The sequence below is a fragment of the Neovison vison genome, chromosome 12, assembly GCF_020171115.1.
Source record: "Neovison vison isolate M4711 chromosome 12, ASM_NN_V1, whole genome shotgun sequence".
NCBI lineage: Eukaryota > Metazoa > Chordata > Mammalia > Carnivora > Mustelidae > Neogale > Neogale vison.
In genome coordinates, this window is record NC_058102.1 from 9,065,619 (window position 1) to 9,085,945 (window position 20,327).

Below are 20,327 nucleotides of genomic sequence, written 5' to 3' on the forward strand. Positions count from 1 at the left end.
AACGGGGCCCAGGAACAGAGCCAGGTTTCAGGGGCCCCTCTGTCCACATGCCTAACCTCGCTTCCCTCTCTTCCTTCCAGAGCCTCAGCTCCTCGGTAAAAAGGGGTGCCCCCTGTGCCTAGGGTTTTGTTTATTTATTTGACAGACAGAGATCACACGTAGGCAGAGAGAGGCAGGCAGAGAGAGGGGCGGGGCAAGCAGGCTCCCCACTGAGCAGAGAGCCTGATATGGGACTCGATCCTAGGACCCTGAGATCATGACCTGAGCCAAAGGCAGAGGCTTAACCCACTGACCCACCCAGGCGCCCCTGTGCCTAGGGTTTTAAGGAGGCCTGAAGGAACTCTGTGCATAAAGGGCCAGGTACCCAGTAGGCACCCAAGCAGTGGCAGCCACCATCCCTATTATGTGGCCTTGGAGGTTGGCAAAGAGCTTGCTCACGTACTCAGACGTTCAGGAGGTTGGCCGGACACGTGCTAGGATTCTCATTTCACAGGCAACAGGGAAAAACAACAACTCAGCTCGGAGACCTTTATGGTCAGAGACCAGATCAGAAGGGTTCCAAGCCAGGCCTCTGGATCCACGTCCATTCCAGGCAGCAAGGCCCACCCCTCCAACGTCACCCCGAGCCCCGGACGACCTCCTCAGGAGGCCCCCCGGTCACACTGCGTGCATACCTGGGGCCAGGGATGGCGTGGGCTGGCTCATCTCACCCAGAGGGTAGCCAAAATTCCTCACCAGCAGGGTCATGTCCTCGTGCCTCGGGCAGAACTTGGCGCGCTCGCCGCCACTGGCAAAGGTGTCCCCGTGGATGCGCTTCACCCGGTCTACCACGGCCTGGGCCACGGCATCCAGGGAAGTCTGCTTGGCGAACTCCGTGTCGATCATGGCGGCGATTTCCTGGGGAGAAGGGGAGCAAAAGCTGGTGAGGAGAAGGGAGGGGGCGCCCAGGACTGCCACCCACAACTCCAGAATCTAATCAGGACATTAAGGGGTATCAGCCAAGCAGGTGAAGGAAGTCTCCAGCAGTCCAGCCTGTAATCTGAACTTTTCAAGGTATTCTGGCTAATTCTTCTGGAACTTTCTCAGTAGAAAAGGTATGACCTTGTGATCTCTCCAACTGTTGGCTTCCACACCAATAATATGGGGGATAATATCCACCTCGCTCAGTTATTAAGAGGATTAAATTGTACAATGGATGGGAGGGCACTCGAGACCACGAAAAAGCCTGGTACGAGTTGCTGTTAATTACTAAGTTTCCTTTCCTGGAACAAACTTATTGTAGGCTACGTCACGCCATTTTTGTTATAAACACGGAATACAGAATGAACACATGCCTCAGAGAAGTCCACTATCCAGTTTATTCTAGAACCCAGCAAAAGCCACTGGATAATTCTTTGGCAAAGACCAAAAAAAAAGGAAAAGAAAAAAATCATACTGACAACAAACACAAACTCCTGTACATGATGGCTGGCCAGAGTCTCTTGGAGGCAGGAGGGCTGAGACAGGTCACAGGAGATGACCTGAGCCCTGTCTGGGGTGGGCTCAGCTCTGTCAGTGACCGGCTGTCACCTCAGGACCTCGGACAAGCCCCTCAACTCCATCAGCCCCAAGCTGCCTAACTGGACGTGGCCACGAGCCCATCTCCTGGGTTATAAGGCTACTGGCAGGAACGATAAAATAAAGTAAATGAGAAACCTTGAACATGGGTTATCAGGAGATAGACACATGAGACATTCTTCTCCTAATATTTAATTAAAAGGAGGACAAAGCAGAAAAGGTTACTTGCCTACTGGAAGCACAAATGGAAGGAGAGACACAACCTGAATTCACTAGCCAAGGTCAAGGAAAGGCAGCCTCCCTTCAAAATCATCCTTGAGGTTGACTGTCTTGAAGCCACGCATTAGGGACAACTGTCTGACACGTGTGCTCCCAGCACAGGAAAAATAAGCTGCTCCCACTGACTGGGGACCTAAGCTTATCACACCTCGCCCTCACCGCAACCCCAGAAAGGTAGATGTTATCACCCTCCGTCAAAGACCAGGAGGAGCAAGATGTAAACAGTGCGGCTGAGAGGGGAGAGGGGGGAGGGGAGAGAAGGGGAGAGGAGAGGAGAGGCAGGGAAGGAGGAGGCGGAGGGAGGGGACCCTTGAGGCTCAAGTCACACCCTCTGGGCTTTCCTCTGGACCAGGGCCCTTCTCAGGCACATTCCAGAGCAATGTGCCTGGGGAAATTCACTTCCTGGGGCCCTGGGGACTGACCCAGCTTCAAGCCCAGAACAAGCAGGCTTCTGGGTGGGGGGTGTGTTCTTGGAGCGCCGGCATTTCTTCCTGGGAGCTTTGAAGGCGCAGAAGCTGCCTGGTGAGGACATTTGCGAACTGGAGCTCCAGGTCCCTGCGCGCCATGGAGCGGGCCCGAGGGCTGGCTGGGTCCCCAGGGGGGTGCACCGCGCTGCGGGTGGGCTGGCGGTGTTCTGCTGGGGCCGGGCTCACCTGGTTGGCCTGCCCGGGCCCGTGGGCGGCCTCCAGAGCCTTGTAGAGCCCCTCCGACATCAGCACCAGGAAGCCAGTCACCCCGTCCAGGGGCTGCGCACCGTGGATTTCGGGCTCCGCGATAATCGGCTTGGACTTGGCAGCGCTGTGGGAAGAGAGCGTGGGGAGAGCTGTGCTTGGGAGGGCCCCGGGGGACATTTGTGCTGCTAAGGGCAAGAATCCACTCAGGATGTAAAAGGCTACTTCGCCCAGGCTCCTCCAGAACAAGTACCACGCCCACTCAGACCCCAAGTCCACTCCCCAGGTGCACAGGGACCCAGGAGGGCCAGCGAATGTCACAAAGCTCTAGCATGTGTGTGCACACGCAGAGGCAAGTCTGAGATGTTCCCGGCAACGGCACGTGGAAGAGCAGAGTCTGGACACATCCCGGGAGCCCATGAGCAGGGCCCTGCTGCAGCCTTGCTACAGGCCCCTGGCTGCAGTTACGGGGGGCGCCGCCCGCCCCCCTGCACTGCACAGTGGGGAGCACAGCACCCATCGGGAAACGAGGGGGGTGAAGGGCACAGGAAAGGGTATGCCAGGACCTGAGGGCGTTTTAGGAAGGTGGCTTCCCCCACCACATCCCCACACACATGCGCACGGGAGCCCCGGGACAGGATACGGGGGAGACCAGCAGCTTCTGGGGAAGAAGTCCGGGCTCGGGTGGGGGGAACCCTCACTGTGGATCCTCAGTGCTAGCTGACCTGTTCTGAATCTGGACTTTCCGATTAAGCCAACAGAACCCCCTGCAGTTAGAGACAAAAGTTTCCAAACTCAGGCGCCTGGGTGGCTCAGTGGGTTAAGCCTCTGCCTTCGGCTCAGGTCATGATCTCAGGGTCCTGGGATCGAGTCCTGCATCGGCTCTCTGCTCAGCAGGGAGCCTGCTTCCTCCTCGCTCTCTCTCTGCCTGCCTCTCTACCTGCTTGTGATCTCTGTCTGTCAAATAAATAAATAAAATCTTTAAAAAAAAAAAAAAAAGTTTCCAAACTCAACTGCCTAAATCCTCCCTGCACCCCCAACTCCCTGTACAACCACACCACACCCCCACGTGCCACCCCCACATACACACATCACACACATGCCACAGCCCCCACCACACCCCCCACACCCACATACACCCCCCCAACCCCACCCCCCCCACAGTGTGCACACAAACCCCCCCACACCCCCTCACATACATACACACTGCATACACATACCCCACACTACACCACACCCCTACACACACACACACACACACACACACACACACACCCCTGCCCCCCGCATGTCTGTTTTCCCAATCACCGTTAAGGACACTGCTTTGGATTCAGGATGCCTGGGTTCAAGCCCTGCCTCAGCCCCTGCAAGCCCTGTGAGCAGGTGGCCCCCCGCGGTCTCCACATCGGTTGCCTCCGATGAACACAGCTTCGGGCCAACAGCAGTGCCCACCTCACAGGGTCTGAGCGAGCAGCGAGTGAGACCGTGTGTGAGCTGGGCACAGGCTGGCAGGACGACGGCCCGCGGTTGCCACCGCTTCCCACTGTGGCGGCTCATGAGAACGCGGGCCACTCCTGTCAGGCCCTGCGGCCCTGGCTGCTGCCCTTGGCTTTCACTCATGTCCCCAACCGGACCCCTTGCCAGCCCAGCTCTACAGAACCTCCCAGCCGGTTGGGTCTAAGGCCACATACCAGCCTTTCTGGGAGGGCACAGCTCTCCTCGGGCTCTCAGCTACCTTGACCACATCTTTCTGTCCCCAGACCATCTTTCTGCCCAGACCCTCCGGCCTCACAAACAGGGGGCAGCTGGGTCGGCCCCTACCTGAGGAGGTCGATGTCAGTGTAGCCGTATTTGACCTTGTAATCCCCGATGCGTCTGGTGCTCTCCTGCCCACAGATGGTGCCCACTTGCTTGATCTTTCCTGCATCCAAACCTGCCGGCGGGAGAACAAGAGGACAATCCCAGATCCTGCTCACCATGAAGGAGGGAAAGAACGTCATACAGACACAGCCCCCCAACAAGACAAGGACCCGCTGGGTGGATAATGAAGTCACACCAGGGCGCCCCAGGGAGTGGCTCACCCGAAGGGCCCCAGTGTCCACAGTGCCCAGCCCCATCAGAACGCCCCCTTCTTCAGAGGCCCCGGGCAGGGAGCGAGCGGCTGGGCCATGCAAGCTGCAGCCTCGAGCCGTCTCTGGCCTCTTAGTCTCCAGCGGTCATAGTACCTGCGTACACTCGGTACTCCTGGAAACACTTCACACATAAAGAGTCTTAATCCTCACAAGGCCCTGAGGCGGGTGTGACTACAATCCTCATTACGCAAATGGGGAAACTGAGGCACAAACTTCCAAAATTCAGGACATCACCAGCTAGTAAGGGGCAGAGCTGGGATCCAACCCCAGGCAGGCTGGTCCCAAGCCCAAGGTCGCAACCTAAGCACTTCCTGCCTCTCCCTAGTCGGCCCCCCCGGAAGAAGACTGAGGGTGAGCCATGGGGGTCGGCCCCACCCCGACTCACCGAGCTGAGAGAGGCGGAAAAGCTCGTCTTCGTTCTCCGTGGTGTGGTCCACGTTCAGCTGGGTCACCTGCAGCCCGTCCACCGTGGATTTGCACAAAAGGGCACGATTTGTACCTGCAGGGGAATTTGAGCAGCTGAGCCAAGACTGCGCACAGGAGGAACAGGACGGGTGGAGCAGAGAGAGAGACAGAGAGAGAGAGAGAGGAGGCAGCATCTCACACAGGGAAATCCTTGAACCGAGCAAAGAAAATAGGCTTAGACCACTGGGGTGAGTCACCAGTTGAGGCGTGCTGATGGTATTAAGGAATTAGGTTAAACTTTTCCAGTGTCATCCTAGGATCATTATGATTTTACTAGGAGACCTCTTCTCTAGGGAGATGTACTGAACTATTTACAAAGATAACGTGACACGATGTCTGGGGTTCGCGGGGCCAAAGGACTGGCGAGGAAATGAGACTGGCCTTGAGGCTCTGACTGCTGGGGTTGGGGGCTGGGCACACGGGTGTTCGCTCTATGCTTTTCACCCTGTCTTTTTGTATTTTTGACTTCTGTCCATGAGATCCCAAGGAAAAGACAGACATTATCAGTGGGGTTTCTGCACTGCTCCCACAGTAAGCTGTGAGTGTGGCCTTCTTGGGTTGCCAGATGGCCTCCTTTTCCACAAATCCAAATATCCCCGGGGCCCCTCACCTAGCCCATCCCACAGCCCTTTGTGGGATGCTGAGTGGGTCTTCCATAGCCAGGCCATCTCCGCCAGAAGAGGAAGCCACTGAGGCAACCCAGAGAGGGGCCGCAACTCGCCCACAGCCAGCTGGGGCAGGGTGGGAGACTAAAGCTGGGACGCCTGCCTCCCAGTCGGGACCCCCACTCTCTGCGCTGGGACCTGGGCATTCCTGGGCAGAAATGGGGAAATGGACCTCAGGGTCTCAGGAGACATGGGCTAGAGGGCCTAGGTGTCTGGGAAGCAGGCTGCCCAAAGAACACCCACTGGCCTTGTCCTGGCCAGTGCTCCCACCCTGCGACAGGCAGGTGGCTCACCGACATTGGCGACATAGAGCTTGCTGTTGAGCAGGACAGCCACGACGGCCATGGCTCCTCCAGAAATCTCCCTCTCCAGAGCCTTGAGTCTCTCGAGGATCTTCTGGTACTGCGGGGGCAGCTGGTGCTGAGGGACACCCTAGAGGCCACACCAGGGGGTCAGAGCAGGCGGGGTGCTCAGGACCATCTCCCCAGCAAGCCCTCCCTTCAAAGGCAAGGCTCCGAGGGCCTGGCCGGGATGAAGCCGCACCGCAGCTCCGGGGAAGCCTTCTCCCAGGAAGGCCAGACAGGACCGCGCTCGCCCTGTCGGTTCCGGAAGGGCCGGTGGCTGATGTGGGCAGGTGGGTGATGAGGCGATGCAGAGGCTCAGGCCGAGGACTGATCTGGAAGGGCCTTTTCTCACATCCTTCACCGCCCACCCCCGTGCCAAGCCTGACTGAAGCTGCCCACAGTGGGCCCGGGGGGCCCCTTGGAGGGGCCTCTGCAAACACACTATGGCCCAGTCCTGCCAATGGCCGGGGAGTAATACGGCAGGTAAGTCCCTGCTCCTCGCAAAGCTGGGCCTTGGGGTGCTACCCCCCCGGGAGCAGGCTGGGGAGATTACCTCTGGCAGCTGGGACTGGAGGCTTGCCTTCTCAGCCAGCGCGTCATCGATGGACTCCAGGAAGCTCCTTTCCACCACATCGAAGGCCTGGACACACAGAGGACAGGGAGGGGTGTCATGGGAAAAAGCCAGTTCAAAATACCACTGTCACCAGATACTGAAATGCCTATTAATAGTGACAGATTCTGGGGGCGCCTGGGTGGCTCAGTCAGTCGAGCATCTGCCTTTAGCTCCAGTCATGATCTTGGGGTCCTGGGATCGAGTCCCACATCAGGCTCCCTGCTCAGCGGGGAGCCTGCTTCTCTCTGTGCCCCTCCCTCCTACTCTGCTCTTTCTCAAATAAATAAAATCTTATAAAAAAGTGACAAATTCTGCATGAAATGCAGGTCATCACGTGACAGGGGCTTCCCACAGGGCACTGCAAGGCCTGTGGCTCCGATAGAGCCTTCAGCCCCAGGGGCCTGGAGCCTTCCAGAGAGCACTGCAGACACCAGAGGGGCAGGAGCTGGCACAGAGGTTCCAAGCAAGGCTTGGAATCAAGCCACCCAGGGTGAATTCCGGCTCTGATGCTTGCCTGCCAGGCAGTCTCCATCTTATCCACGAAGGAGATAAGCGCTGCTCTGGGGAGCGGGACGGACATAATCCACCCTGCACACCCAGCTCCTGGGCCAGCGGGAGCCTGGGGCAATGACACCTCATATCTTCACTACATCCTGCCGGTCAATGCCGGTCCCTTGACGCTGGTCCCACTGCTGCCTTCTGGGAGGTGAGGGAACCAGCCGAGAGTCACTGGCTCAGGGCCATGAGGCCACAGAGGCCCTCTGGCCCAGGTGCCAAGGCTGGAAAACGGCCGGAAACACGGTTTTCGAGGAATAGGAATCCATCCTTCTCATCTCAGACTAAGTGCCTCCGGACGTGCTTCCAACAGAGATGACAGGAGGAAAACCTCCAGCTCTTCAGCCGGCAGAAAGCAGGACTGGCCAGCAGGTACCATCGAACCAAAGGGAGGAGACAAGGCCCACGGGTGCTTACAAATAGGAGGCTGAGCTGTGAATGGTCGGGCGATTGTCCTTCCCCAGATAGATCCAGCTCCCTGGGAAGGAAGCGCCTCTTGCAGGCAGTCCTGCAGTGTTGCCTGGCCCCCTGCGGGGTGCAGCCACAAATGCCCTAGGTTGTTAGTGCAGTAAAAGGTCAGGCTCCCCTGCAGAGACTGGCCAGCAGGCCCCAGTCCAAGGTAGATGTGCTTCCCATTCGTCTAGAAACAAGACCCCACCAGATGTCTGGCCTGGAGGTGACTGGGTCTACTCGTGGGTCAAAGTCGAGCCCCAGTGAGCTAACTAGGACAGTATGGTGCTGCCTCCGTCCCAGCAGGGGCGCAGGCTAGGCAGCCCCTGGGAGCCAAGGAGAGCTCCCCTAGACTAGCGTGGGAAAGGGAGGCTGGCTGTGGAGCTGGGGGAGCCAGCCCTAACCCACGGCAGAGGCAACGCCACCAGGGGCATCACGGCGTCCCGGGTCAGCACCTCCTCTGTGGCTATGTTCCCTGCCGCTGTCGCAGATCATCCCCCAACCCAGTGGATACTGGGAGTCCCATCCCTGGCATGCTACAGCAGAACAAACCCTCACTAAAAGCGGGGCCCCTGAGCACACGATACTGGCTCCCTCCCAGTCCCCAGAGGAGACTGAAAAACTACTAGACTCTTGGAAGAGCTCTGCCGAAGTGGCCCGAGCCTTACTGACCGCGGTGGGCTGCTATGTTCTTGGGGGCCGGCAGGGGGGAGGCTTGCTTGGACACATTGGGGAGCACAGCCCTGGCAGAGCTGGAGCCACTTCCTCGGACACGGACCGGGCCGCCCGAGTGTAGGAGGCGGCAGCACGAGTGGGGAAAGAGACAGCCTCCAACCCAGGTGTTCCCGGCTACCTTCCATTGCACCAGACCGTCCGACGACGACCAGCGTGACCCGGAAATGGAGACACGTAACCATACCAGGCTGGCCATGCAAGGTTTTCTAGAAACATTTGTCCAAAGTGGCGAGAACGGTACTGACCCTTACGGGACTTGGAACTGGCTCCCAGCTGCTATTTGCAGTGGCTGACATGCGTCCGTCTGGCTAGTCTGGCCAAAGACTCTAAAATTTGTAACTGGTTAAACAAAACACCCAAGGTATCGAGGACCCATTTTAGTAGACACCCTAGAGGACCCCCAGACTTGTCATCACAGCAAGGGGGCTCCCCAATGTGTCAAGCCACAAAGGCAGGAGACAGACAAAATCCAAAAGGCGGTGGTGGGCTCTGAGGAAGAGATCCCCAAAACTCCGGTGCCCTTGGAGATAAGGGGGGAAGATGCTTTGCCTCTCCTGATGGGTTTTTACAGCTGGGTACTGGGCCCATCCCTCTGTCGAGATCAGAGTCAGGCCCACCATGGGCGACCCTGGATGAAGCCCATCCCCTCTTGGGTAGACACTAGACGGTTCGGTGGGCATGTCATTTTGCTCAGTGTTGAGCTTCCATACTCCCTGACCATGTCCAACCCAGAGGAGGCACCCTTGGGGCCAGAATCTTAGGAGTTGGCCACAAATAAAAGGCCATGCCATTATAATTTATAGAAATGTCAGTTGGTACTAAGGGCAGTAGATAGTATCAATGCTCTAACTAGATGAAAAAAGAATGTTTTTAAAGTTCAAATCTTGTTTGCTGCTACAGCAGGAACCAATGGAGGGGCTCTAAAGGATACGGTGGGGGGGTGTTTCTGCGCCTCTTCTGGGTACCCATGGAGAGTGGCCTGCAACCCAGCTCCCTCCCTCCCGAGATGATGCAGAGGCCTCTCTGTATGGGCAGCTCTGGGGATCAGGGAACCCTAATGCTTGCTTTCAAGAAGACCAGGACACAAACTAGAGGCCTTGGCTCAGGTGCTGCGGACGCCATCACCTCCTGGCCTGCCCCATCCCGGACAGCAGGATCTGGAGCCTGTATCCTGACCTCTGAGGGGGGCTCTTGCCCATGACCCTGCCCGAGGGACCCGGCTCTCCCCTGGAGCCTGTCCTTCCTCTAGGAGACAACCACCGTATACTTCTCTAACGACCCACTGGGACACATAGAGGAGACATTTTACTGCTCTTGTGGACACTTCCTGGGAACCCCACCCCACATCAGCAAGGGGCACCGTTTAAATGATGAGGTCTAACAGGCAGGATATAGAAAGCATTCAACCGCCTTCGGGCAGGATTCACCTGCCACCCAGAGGCTGGGCTATTGCCCCACATAAAATTCAAGGGCCTTAGTTGGTCCTGTAAAGGCCGGGAAACCCCACTAAAGGTTAAACACCAGCTGTGAACTACTCAGACTCCCACCACGCCTGGCATCTCCTCACACTTTGGAGGCAACACACAGCACACCTCTCCTGCATTCCTCGTCCAGGCATCCACAAAGCCACAGCCGACAGCCAGCCCGCTTGAAGGTCAACTCACGAAGCCCGCTCCCTTGTTCCCCTTGGCTCCTTTCAGGCAGCAGCACTGGCCACCAGACCGTGGCCCCTCCTGGCTGCCTGTGGGCTTCCGGCCCAGATGGCTGCACCTCTCCCCCCAGAACCTCAGATTCTGGCTCCTTGGTGGGCTTTATTAGTAACTGAGGCCCTCACGGAGTGGGGCTGCCCTACTCACCCTCCCCATGAGATCACAGATCAGGGACGGCTCCCAGCAGCGGCGCGACACACCTACAAGTGCCAGTTCGCCACCGTGGAGAGGATCCTTTCTGGAAGGGGCTAAATCCCGCAGGGCAAGGCTTTCCCAATGGCCAGAGGATGCAGCTTCTGGCTCCTCAGCACCCTGCCCAGGGACCCAGGGGTTAGCAGTGGCACAGCCTGCCACTGCCTGAGCGGCCACCCACCGCTCCCCCGGCAAGCTGGGATCGCCAAGGGGGGGTCTATGCGCCCCCTCGGACTGTGGCAAGGCGGGGTCAGCTCAGCCTGCTCAGGACAAATGTCCACGCAGTGGATGGCTGCCCATGACAAGCGTCTTGTCCTTGTCCGTATTGTTACCGACTCAGGGGCAGCGGCTCACAGGCCAGTGGCTTGGTCAGGTCATTGGCAGTGGGATGACTTTCATACCCAAGTCCCACGCACATGGGCGGTTCTAATTTGGAGGACACCAGGGAGATGAAGGTCACCCGCCTCTGAGTGTAGGCGAACACTAGCGCACCAGAGGCCGTCTCTAACTTCCAGGCAGGCTCCCTTGCCTGAAGCTCAGTCACCACCCATCTTTGCGGCTCCCGAACACAACCCTCTGCCCGCAACTCCAAGGAGAACTCCCCAGTTTCCTCCCCCCGGCCAGCCACCAGCAATCAACCCTCTGCTCCAACACTCCAGCCTTTCTGGGTCACCGCTTCCCTACTCCTTCTTCCCTGGCCTGAAGGTCCCCTCAGGTCCCCTCTCTCTCCTGGTCTTGGGGGAGCTTAAGACACAAAGCCCAAGAGGCCCGAGCTCACAGCAAGGGGACTGGGCTCCCACAGAACTTGAAAATGCATGGTTTTGAATGGCAAATTATGCTCCCAAACCAAAGGCCGGCAACTGCCATTCTTTGGGGCTGTGAGGGGACAAACCTCTCAGCGGCTGGGAGGCTGAACTCACAGAGCCGCATCCTGGTTCACTGGGCAGGACCTACTACACTGTCACCAGCGTGGTGCGGCACTGGCTTACCGCCCGCCACCCCGCGGGGAACACCTCCGTGGGGCAGTCGTCTCATGCAAGCCACCCCCAGCAAGGCGTCCGGACACCCCGGACTCAGGTCCCCAGACCCAGGAGCTCATCTTACTGCCCATCGGAACACAGCACCGGGCTCTCCAGCAGGGCCTCCGTGGAACTTCCAGCTCGCCCACAGGCCTCTGGCAGTGTGGAATGCCACAACCGGCTCTTAAAATCTTTGCTCCCTGGGGGCGCCTGGGTGGCTCAGTCGCTAAGCGTCTGCCTTCAGCTCAGGGCATGATTCCAGGGTCCTGAGATCAAGACCCGCAGAGGGCTCCCTGCTCAGCAGGAAGCCTGCTTCTCCCTCTCCCACTCCCCCTGCTTATGTGCCCTCTCTCGCTATGTCTCTCTCTGTCAAATAAATAAATAAAATCTTTAAAAAAAAAAAATATTTGCTTCTTGTGATGCCTGGCTGGCTCAGTCAGAAGAGCATGTGACTCTTGATCATGGGGTTTTAAGTTTGAGGTCCACGGCCCACACTGAGTGTAGAGATTACTTTAAAAAAAAAAAAAAATCATCTGGGGTGTCTGGGTGGCTCAGTGCGTTAAGCCTCTGCCTTAGGCTCAGGTCATGGTCTCAGGGTCCTGGGATCGAGCCCCGCATTGGATTCTGCTCAGCATGGAGTCTATTTCTCCCTCTCCCTCTGTGCTCTTTCTCTCAAATAAATAAAGGGAATCTTTAAAAGTAAATAAAACAAAAATCTTTAAATAAAAATAAGATCCTTGCCCCTTAAGTTACAGGGCAGTAAATGGCCCGTAAACTTCCTCGCTGCCCGAGGCCCCTACCACTTTAAATTCTGGGCCCCCTTGGGGCGCCTGGATGGCTCAGTGGGTTAAGCTCAGGTCATGATCCTTGGGTCCTGGGACCAAGCCCTACATCGGGCTCTCTGCTCAGCAGGGAGCCTGCTTCCTCCCTTGTCTGCTTCTCTGCCTACTTGTGATCTCTCTCTGTCAAATAAATAAAATCTAAAAAAAAAAAAATTCTAGGCCCCCTGCCCATTGCGCTCCTTATGCCCTGCCACTCGGAGAGCCACCCAGAGCGGGTCCCTCCACAGAAGGAGCTGGCAGCATCTTCAGACCAACCCTGGCGAACCCAGCACTTGGCAGCTGTCGGGCTGAGCTCCCTGGGGACGCGGTCGGCCAGCCCGAGCATCGCTACCTGCAGCAGCACGCGCCGCACGTCCGCCTCGGTGTGCTCGGCGCTGAGCTGGCCCAGCAGGAGCTCGGCAGACAGCCGCTGGGCCACGAAGCTGGTCACTCGGTTGCCATCGTAGCCATTGAAGACCCCGTACAGGTAGCAGTTGTTCTCACTCCTGCCAGAGAGAGGGGGAGCAGCTTGGGACCGGGGGCTTGTAGGAGAGTGACGCCAGTTCCCAAGTGGAGGGGAGGAGGGCCAGGACTTGGGGTGAGGCCAAAGACACCTGAGTCTCCCCACACTGACCCTCATGCCATTCGGGCATGGCCTTCTGGGACGCTCCCCACCCCCACTGTAGCAGGTGTGGTGGGGGTGAGGTCCAGATGTGCAAGGGACAGCAGCAGGCGCTGCCTCCCACGGACCCCACCTCAGCAGCGAGCCCCATTCGAGAGAGGTACAAAAGTGCTGCTTTTTCTTGCCCCATAAATCTGCCTCCGATGCCCAGGGGGACGTTGCCGGCACACTCACCTGAACTTGAGCCAGCTGTCCTCTGGTGGGTGGCTCTCAGTGCCCTTACCATCAGCAGAGTAGCTGCGGTTGGAGGCAGTACCAACCCCAGAGAGGTGGCAGAGTGGAAGGTCATCTGTCCAGCTTGGCTGCTGCTCCTGAGAAGGACACCAGGAAACAAAGAAGTGTCACCTTCTCCCCAGGTTGGGCCCCACACCTCCTTCTTCCCCAACAAAACGGTAGTAGCCCCAGAGCCCTGTGGAGAAGGTTCCATTTCCTTCTGGAAAACGATGCTTATACGAACTAAAGCCTACAGAAGAGTCTGTGTGTTTTCATGGGAAGTCCGCAATGCTTTCCCCCAGGAAGTCTAGAAAAGCCTAGAGCTCCCAAATTAAGGCCCAGCAGTGGTTTCCAAGCATGAACGATGTTACAAAACATGAGACACACTCTGGAGAGCAAACTCTCGGTAGAAAGCTCTTTGGTGGCTCCCTACCTCTCCCTGCTGTGGCTCTGATGCCAATCACTTAGGCACTCGCTCTAACTGGAGGCCTCTAGGCCCAGCCCCCAGAAGGGCCGATCCCAGGACACTGGCATATGCAGCAGCTCCTTCAGGTGACTGACTCAGGCAGCCCGACCCCAGAGAAACCGCCTTGTTCCTGCTCCGTGCCCCTGGGGCTTCTGTCCTCCTCTGGTGACTCTCCCACCCGCTGGGTGCCACAGCCTTCTCCATCGGCACAAGGCTCCCGGCACCACACTCTTTCCGTCTGCATGAACAGACTCCTTGTCTGGCATTACTCCACGCTCTCTGGGACTCTGGCTCAGCAGTCAGGCAGGGCCTCTAGGAAGACCTCCTTCAGGAAGACCACCCCACCCCCAGCGGGGCTTGACTGACAGCCTTCCCATGCAGTCCTAGTACGCCTGGCTCCCTCCCTCCTGCCTGCCCCTGTCTGACTTCCACTCTACCCCATGGATCTTGAACTAGACTGCCCAGTATCATCACCATGGAGCTTAGAACCTTACACACACACGCACGCGCGCGCACATACACAGCTGTCCAGCCCCAGCCCAAACTCAAATTCTGATCGGCCTAAATCTTGAGTTCACTCTGAGCATCTGCATTATTTTAGCCGCAGAGACAACTCTGACACAACACTCAGGTGCGATCCACTGTTTCTCACTGAGCGCCTCCCCGAAGCTGGCCGGGCTCCCGGGAGCATTCCCAGGGCCACTGGGCTGAACTACAGCAAATGGAAACAACTGGGACAATCAAAGGCCAACTGCAAGGACCAAGTCTGGATGGGATGCTGTGTACTAAACAGGCACGGATACTGTGCACGACTGCCTCCAAGGAAGTAGGCAGGGCGTTCAAAGAAGGCTGCGAAAACCACTTTGACAGGCCTTTGCAATCGGATACATAAAAGGCCTGTGGTTAGTTTTTGTGGCAAATTTCATGTTCTGTTCATTTACATACTGACAGCCAGGGACTCTATGGCTTTTTTAATCGCTTTCGTGATGCATTTATTCTAGCGGGTTAGTTCTGTGCTTTGCACCCTAGAGCAACTTCTGCAGGATGTGGGAGCTTATTTTTGTATTTAAATTAACATATAGTAAAATGGACTTTTTTTTGGCTCGCGAGTCTATGAATGGGAACAGGTGTTTCGTGTGACTGCCGCCCCAAGATCTGCAACAGCCCCATCGCCCCAAAGCAGACCCTCGTGTTGCCCCTTTGTAGCCACACCCTCCTCTGGCCCTGTGCTGCGCCACTACATGGTCTTTTCCAGAATGTCTTTGGTGCAATTAGGCAGTACATGACTTTTTTTCTTTTTATTGCGATAAAACACACATAGCAAAATTCACGATCTTTATTGTCTTTAAGTAAATAGTTCAGGGGTACTAACTATTCACTGCTGCGTAGCCAGCCCTGCCACCCATCCCCATGGTTCTTTCCATTTTGAAAAACTGAAACTCTGTCCCTGTTGGACACTAACTTCTCCTCCCACTCCCCAGCCCCTGACAAACCCACCACTCTGCTCCAGGCCTCAAGATGCATAACCTTTTGAGATGGGATCCTCTCACTCAGCACCATGCCTGAGACCTCCTCCCCCCACCCCACCCACACAAGTTGCTGCGGGCAACAAGTCTGTCCCTTCATTGGAGAATTTTCCACCAGTTGGATAGAAGCCCATCTGCTCATCCACTCAAGGGCCTCTGGGCTATTCCCAGCTTGGGGCAGGTATGGAGAGCGGGTATGAAGAGTCACAGGCAGGTTTCTGTGTCAATGTGACCTTTCACATCTCTAGAGTAGGGATGAGACGGCTGTCTGATTTTCTAAGAAATTGCCAACTGTTTCCCAAAGTGGTGTACCATTTGTGCTCCTGCCCATAAATGCACAAGGCGAGTTCCATGGGCTCTGCCTCCTCGTCATTGCAGGGTCCCCTTTGTTAAATGGAGACATTCTAGAAAGCCTGTAGTGCTAGCTCATTGTGCTGTGATCTGCATTTCCCTGGTGACTAATAATGGTGTTAAGCGTCTCTCTATGTGCTACATCGTCATCCCACCATCTCTGGTGAAGTGTCTGTTTTAAATCTTATGCCCATTTTTTTTCTTCTGTCCATTTTTCACTTGGGTTGTTTTGATTTTTCACCTGTTGAGATCTGAGAGCGCTTTATGTCTTTTGGATAAAGTCCTTTGCTGGACATGTGATTTGCAAATATTTTTTCCCAGTCTGTAGCTTGTTGTTTGTTCATTTGTTTCTTTCTTTAAGATTTATTTACTTTGAGAGAGACAGAGAGAGGGAGGACGAGCAGGGGAGGGGCAGAGGGAGTGGGTCCTTCAAGCTGACTCCCCGCTGAGTGGGGAGCCTGACTCCAGGCTGGATCCTTCAGCCCTTGAGATCATGACCTGAGCTGAAACCAACAGTCAGAGGTTAACCGACTGAGTCACCCCGGCACCCCTGTAGCTTGTCATTTTATTTGCTTATTGGTGTCTTTTGCAGGCCAAGAGTTTCTAGTTTTGATGAAACCCATTTTATCAGCTTTTTCTCTCACGGTGCATGCTTTCATGTTCTAATAACTGTCTGCCTGGCCCCGGCCACAGAGACCTAGGGTTTTCTTCTGATAGTTTCACAGTTTTACATTTAGACCTGTGATCCATTTGGGGTTAATCTCTGTCTAAGACAGGAAGTTTAGGTCTAAGTTTTTTTTTGTTTCACATGTGGATATCCAACTGTTCCAACGCCATTTGTTGAAAAGACTGCCCTTTCTCCATTAAAGATTTTATTTTATTTATTTGAGAGAGAGAGACAGTGAGAGAGAGAATGAGCGAAGAGAAAGTCAGAGAGCAAAGCAGACTCCCCATGGAGCTGGGAGCCTGATGTGGGACTCGATCCCGGGACTCCAGGATCACGCCCTGAGCCGGAGGCAGTCGTTCAACCAACTGCGCCACCCAGGCATCCCCTGCCCTTTCTCCATTAAATTATCTCTGCGCCTCTTTCAAAAAAAATTAACTGGCTGTCCTTGTGTGGGTCTGTCTCTGTTCTCCGCTCTGTGCCATGAATCTGTGTGTCCATCCCTCCACCAGTTACATGCTCTTGATTACCACGATTTTATAAACTTATATTCAAAATCTCTTATTATCAAATCTACATTTTACTTATAATCGATATTATACAATCAGTTAGTGGGTGACCTCTAACTTCATTCGTTTTCAAAATGACTTCAGTGATCCTATTTCCTTTGCCTTCTCTATAAATTTTAAAATCACTTTGTCTGGGGCGCCTGGGTGGCTCAGTCATTAAGCATCTGCCTCCGGCTCAGATCATGATCCTGGGATCCCTAGACTGAGCCCCACAATGTGCTCCGTGCTTGGCAGGGAGCCTGCTTCTCCCTCTCCCATTGCTTGTGTTCCCTTTCTTGCTGTGTCTCTGTCAAATAAATAAAATCTCAGTTTGTCTATATCTACAAGAAAATCTTGCTGGGATTTTGACTGGAACTGTTCACAGATCAGTTTGAGATCCGACATCTTCACCGTGTGAATCTTTCAATTCATCAATGTGATGTGTCTTTAATCTTACATCTTTACAGGACTTATTCTCATGATGTCACCACAAGGTCTGAAAAGCCACTAAGGTCTATTAGTAGTAGCCTGCGAAAACTGCAAATGTGACCGAAACCTAGCTGTGGAAAAGAAACAGCAACAAGAGCTGAAATTCTGCTCAGCTTCTGAGGACACCAGGCATGTAGGTCAAGACACAGACGATGAAAGAAAAACTGCTTCATGGTGACACAAACTGCCTAGCTGGAATCGTCACCTGTCTCATCTGAAAGCCATATAAATGTCTCTCTTAATAGAAATGACAACTTAATTAAGTCTTCGGAATCCACATATGACATTATGCGGGAGGAGTACATTCCATTAATACAAACATATTCCATAAACATTTAGTGGGCATTTACAGAAGGCTAGCATTATTCTAGGCGCCGGAACCACAGTGCGGAAAATGACGGAGGGTCCTTGTCTGAAGCCTCCTTTCTAGTCAACGAGAAACTTTAAATATGTGATACAATAAATACAGCTATTTGAGACAGGGATATGTGCCATGGAGAAAATAATTACAGTAAGGGACAGAGAGATGGTGAGGGCTCTTTTAGATGAAGTGGTCAGAAAAGGCGACCCCTGAACCAGACCCAAATGATGATGGAGCAGTGACCATCTCAGAAAAGTGGGAAAGGAGCCTTCTGGGCAGAGGAAACAGCCATGTGCAAAGACCCTGAGGTGGAAAAGTAAGTGTGTGAGGTTTACAAAGTCCAAGAAGGCCAGTGTGGCCTCTGCAGTGACCAGAGGGGAAAGTGGCTTGCTACTGTGTTCATACACGTGTGCCTGGGTGGGAACAGGGTAAGGCCTTCCACGCCACTGAAGAGAGTTCACTGCCAAGGAGTTAAGTACTTTACAATGAACGGCTCTGTGCCGATTATTCCTTAGGTCTTAGATCTGCTTAATACATCTCCACTGTCAGAGACCTCACAAAGACAACCTGGCAAGTAAGTTTCCAAAAGAAGCTTTTTTTCCTAGGGTCTGTCTCTTGCCTCCAACTCAAATGACATTAAGCACAAAAGCACCTCCCCAGTCAGGTGTGTCCTATGTCCTCCTCCTGAAAAGATGGGTAAAGATAAATCCCAAGTGGGATTTATCCCAGGGCTGCAAGGTTGGTTCAACATCCGCAAATCAGTCAATGTGATACAACACATCAATAAAAGAAAGAACAAGAACCATATGATACTCTCAATAGATGCTGAAAAAGCATTTGACAAAGTACAGCATCCCTTCCTGATCAAAACCCTTCAAAGTGTAGGGATAGAGGGCACATACCTCAATATCATCAAAGCCATCTATGAAAAACCCACTGCAAATATCATTCTCAATGGAGAAAAACTGAAAGCTTTTCCACTAAGGTCAGGAACACGGCAGGGATGTCCATTATCACCACTGCTATTCAACATAGTACTAGAAGTCCTAGCCTCAGCAATCAGACAACAAAAGGAAATTAAAGGCATCCAAATCGGCAAAGAAGAAGTCAAATTATCACTCTTCGCAGATGATATGATACTCTATGTGGAAAACCCAAAAGACTCCACTCCAAAACTGCTAGAACTTATACAGGAATTCAGTAAAGTGTCAGGATATAAGATCAATGCACAGAAATCAGTTGCATTTCTCTACACCAACAACAAGACAGAAGAAAGAGAAATTAAGGAGTCAATCCCATTTACAATTGCACCCCAAACCATAAGATACCTAGGAATAAACCTAACCAAAGAGGCTAAGAATCTATACTCAGAAAACTATAAAGTACTCATGAAAGAAATTGAGGAAGACACAAAGAAATGGAAAAATGTTCCATGCTCCTGGATTGGAAGAATAAATATTGTGAAAATGTCTATGCTACCTAAAGCAATCTACACATTTAATGCAATTCCTATCAAAGTACCATCCATCTTTTTCAAAGAAATGGAACAAATAATTTTAAAATTTATATGGAACCAGAAAAGACCTCGAATAGCCAAAGGGATATTGAAAAACAAAGCCAAAGTTGGTGGCATCACAATTCCGGACTTCAAGCTTTATTACAAAGCTGTCATCATCAAGACAGCATGGTACTGGCACAAAAACAGACACATAGACCAATGGAACAGAATAGAGAGCCCAGAAATAGACCCTCAACTCTACGGTCAACTAATCTTCGACAAAGCAGGAAAGAATGTCCAATGGAAAAAAGACAGCCTCTTCAATAAATGGTGTTGGGAAAATTGGACAGCCACGTGCAGAAAAATGAAATTGGACCATTTCCTTACACCACACACAAAAATAGATTCAAAATGGATTAAGGACCTCAATGTGAGAAAGGAATCCATCAAAATCCTTGAGGAGAACACAGGCAGCAACCTCTTCGACCTCAGCCGCAGCAACATCTTCCTAGGAACATCGCCAAAGGCAAGGGAAGCAAAGGCAAAAATGAACTTTTGGGATTTCATCAAAATCAAAAGCTTTTGCACAGCAAAGGAAACAGTTAACAAAACCAAAAGACAACTGACAGAATGGGAGAAGATATTTGCAAACGACATATCAGATAAAGGACTAGTGTCCAAAATCTATAAAGAACTTAACAAACTCAACACCCAAAGAACAAATAATCCAATCAAGAAATGGGCAGAGGACATGAACAGACGTTTCTGCAAAGAAGACATCCAGATGGCCAACAGGCACATGAAAAAGTGCTCCATATCACTCGGCATCAGGGAAATACAAATCAAAACCACAATGAGATATCACCTCACACCAGTCAGAATGGCTAAAATCAACAGGTCAGGAAATGACAGATGCTGGCGAGGATGCGGAGAAAGGGGAACCCTTCTACACTGTTGGTGGGAATGCAAGCTGGTGCAACCACTCTGGAAAACAGCATGGAGGTTCCTCAAAATGTTGAAAATAGAACTGCCCTATGACCCAGCAATTGCACTACTGGGAATTTACCCTAAAGATACAAACGTAGTGATCCAAAGGGGCACGTGCACCCGAATGTTTATAGCAGCAATGTCCACAATAGCCAAACTATGGAAAGAACCTAGATGTCCATCAACAGATGAATGGATCAAGAAGATGTGGTATATATACACAATGGAATACTATGCAGCCATCAAAAGAAACGAAATCTTGCCATTTGCGACAACATGGATGGAACTAGAGCGTATCATGCTTAGCGAAATAAGTCAAGCAGAGAAAGACAAAT

At 53.4% G+C, this 20,327-nt stretch overlaps 1 protein-coding gene across 2 annotated transcripts in view; it reads right to left on the reverse strand.

Moving 5' to 3' along the window:
• TAB1 (TGF-beta activated kinase 1 (MAP3K7) binding protein 1) overlaps positions 1-20,327 on the reverse strand; it is a 35,163-nt gene that overhangs the window by 3,954 nt on the left and 10,882 nt on the right. For both annotated transcript variants that reach the window (XM_044227985.1, XM_044227984.1), the window contains exons 2-9: positions 13,064-13,200; positions 12,560-12,713; positions 6,667-6,753; positions 6,063-6,201; positions 5,025-5,138; positions 4,329-4,440; positions 2,490-2,634; positions 675-897 (exon numbers count right to left, since the gene is read on the reverse strand). In XM_044227985.1, coding sequence (XP_044083920.1) covers positions 675-897; positions 2,490-2,634; positions 4,329-4,440; positions 5,025-5,138; positions 6,063-6,201; positions 6,667-6,753; positions 12,560-12,713; positions 13,064-13,200 — 1,111 coding nt within the window. The remainder of the gene's footprint in view (positions 1-674; positions 898-2,489; positions 2,635-4,328; positions 4,441-5,024; positions 5,139-6,062; positions 6,202-6,666; positions 6,754-12,559; positions 12,714-13,063; positions 13,201-20,327) is intronic.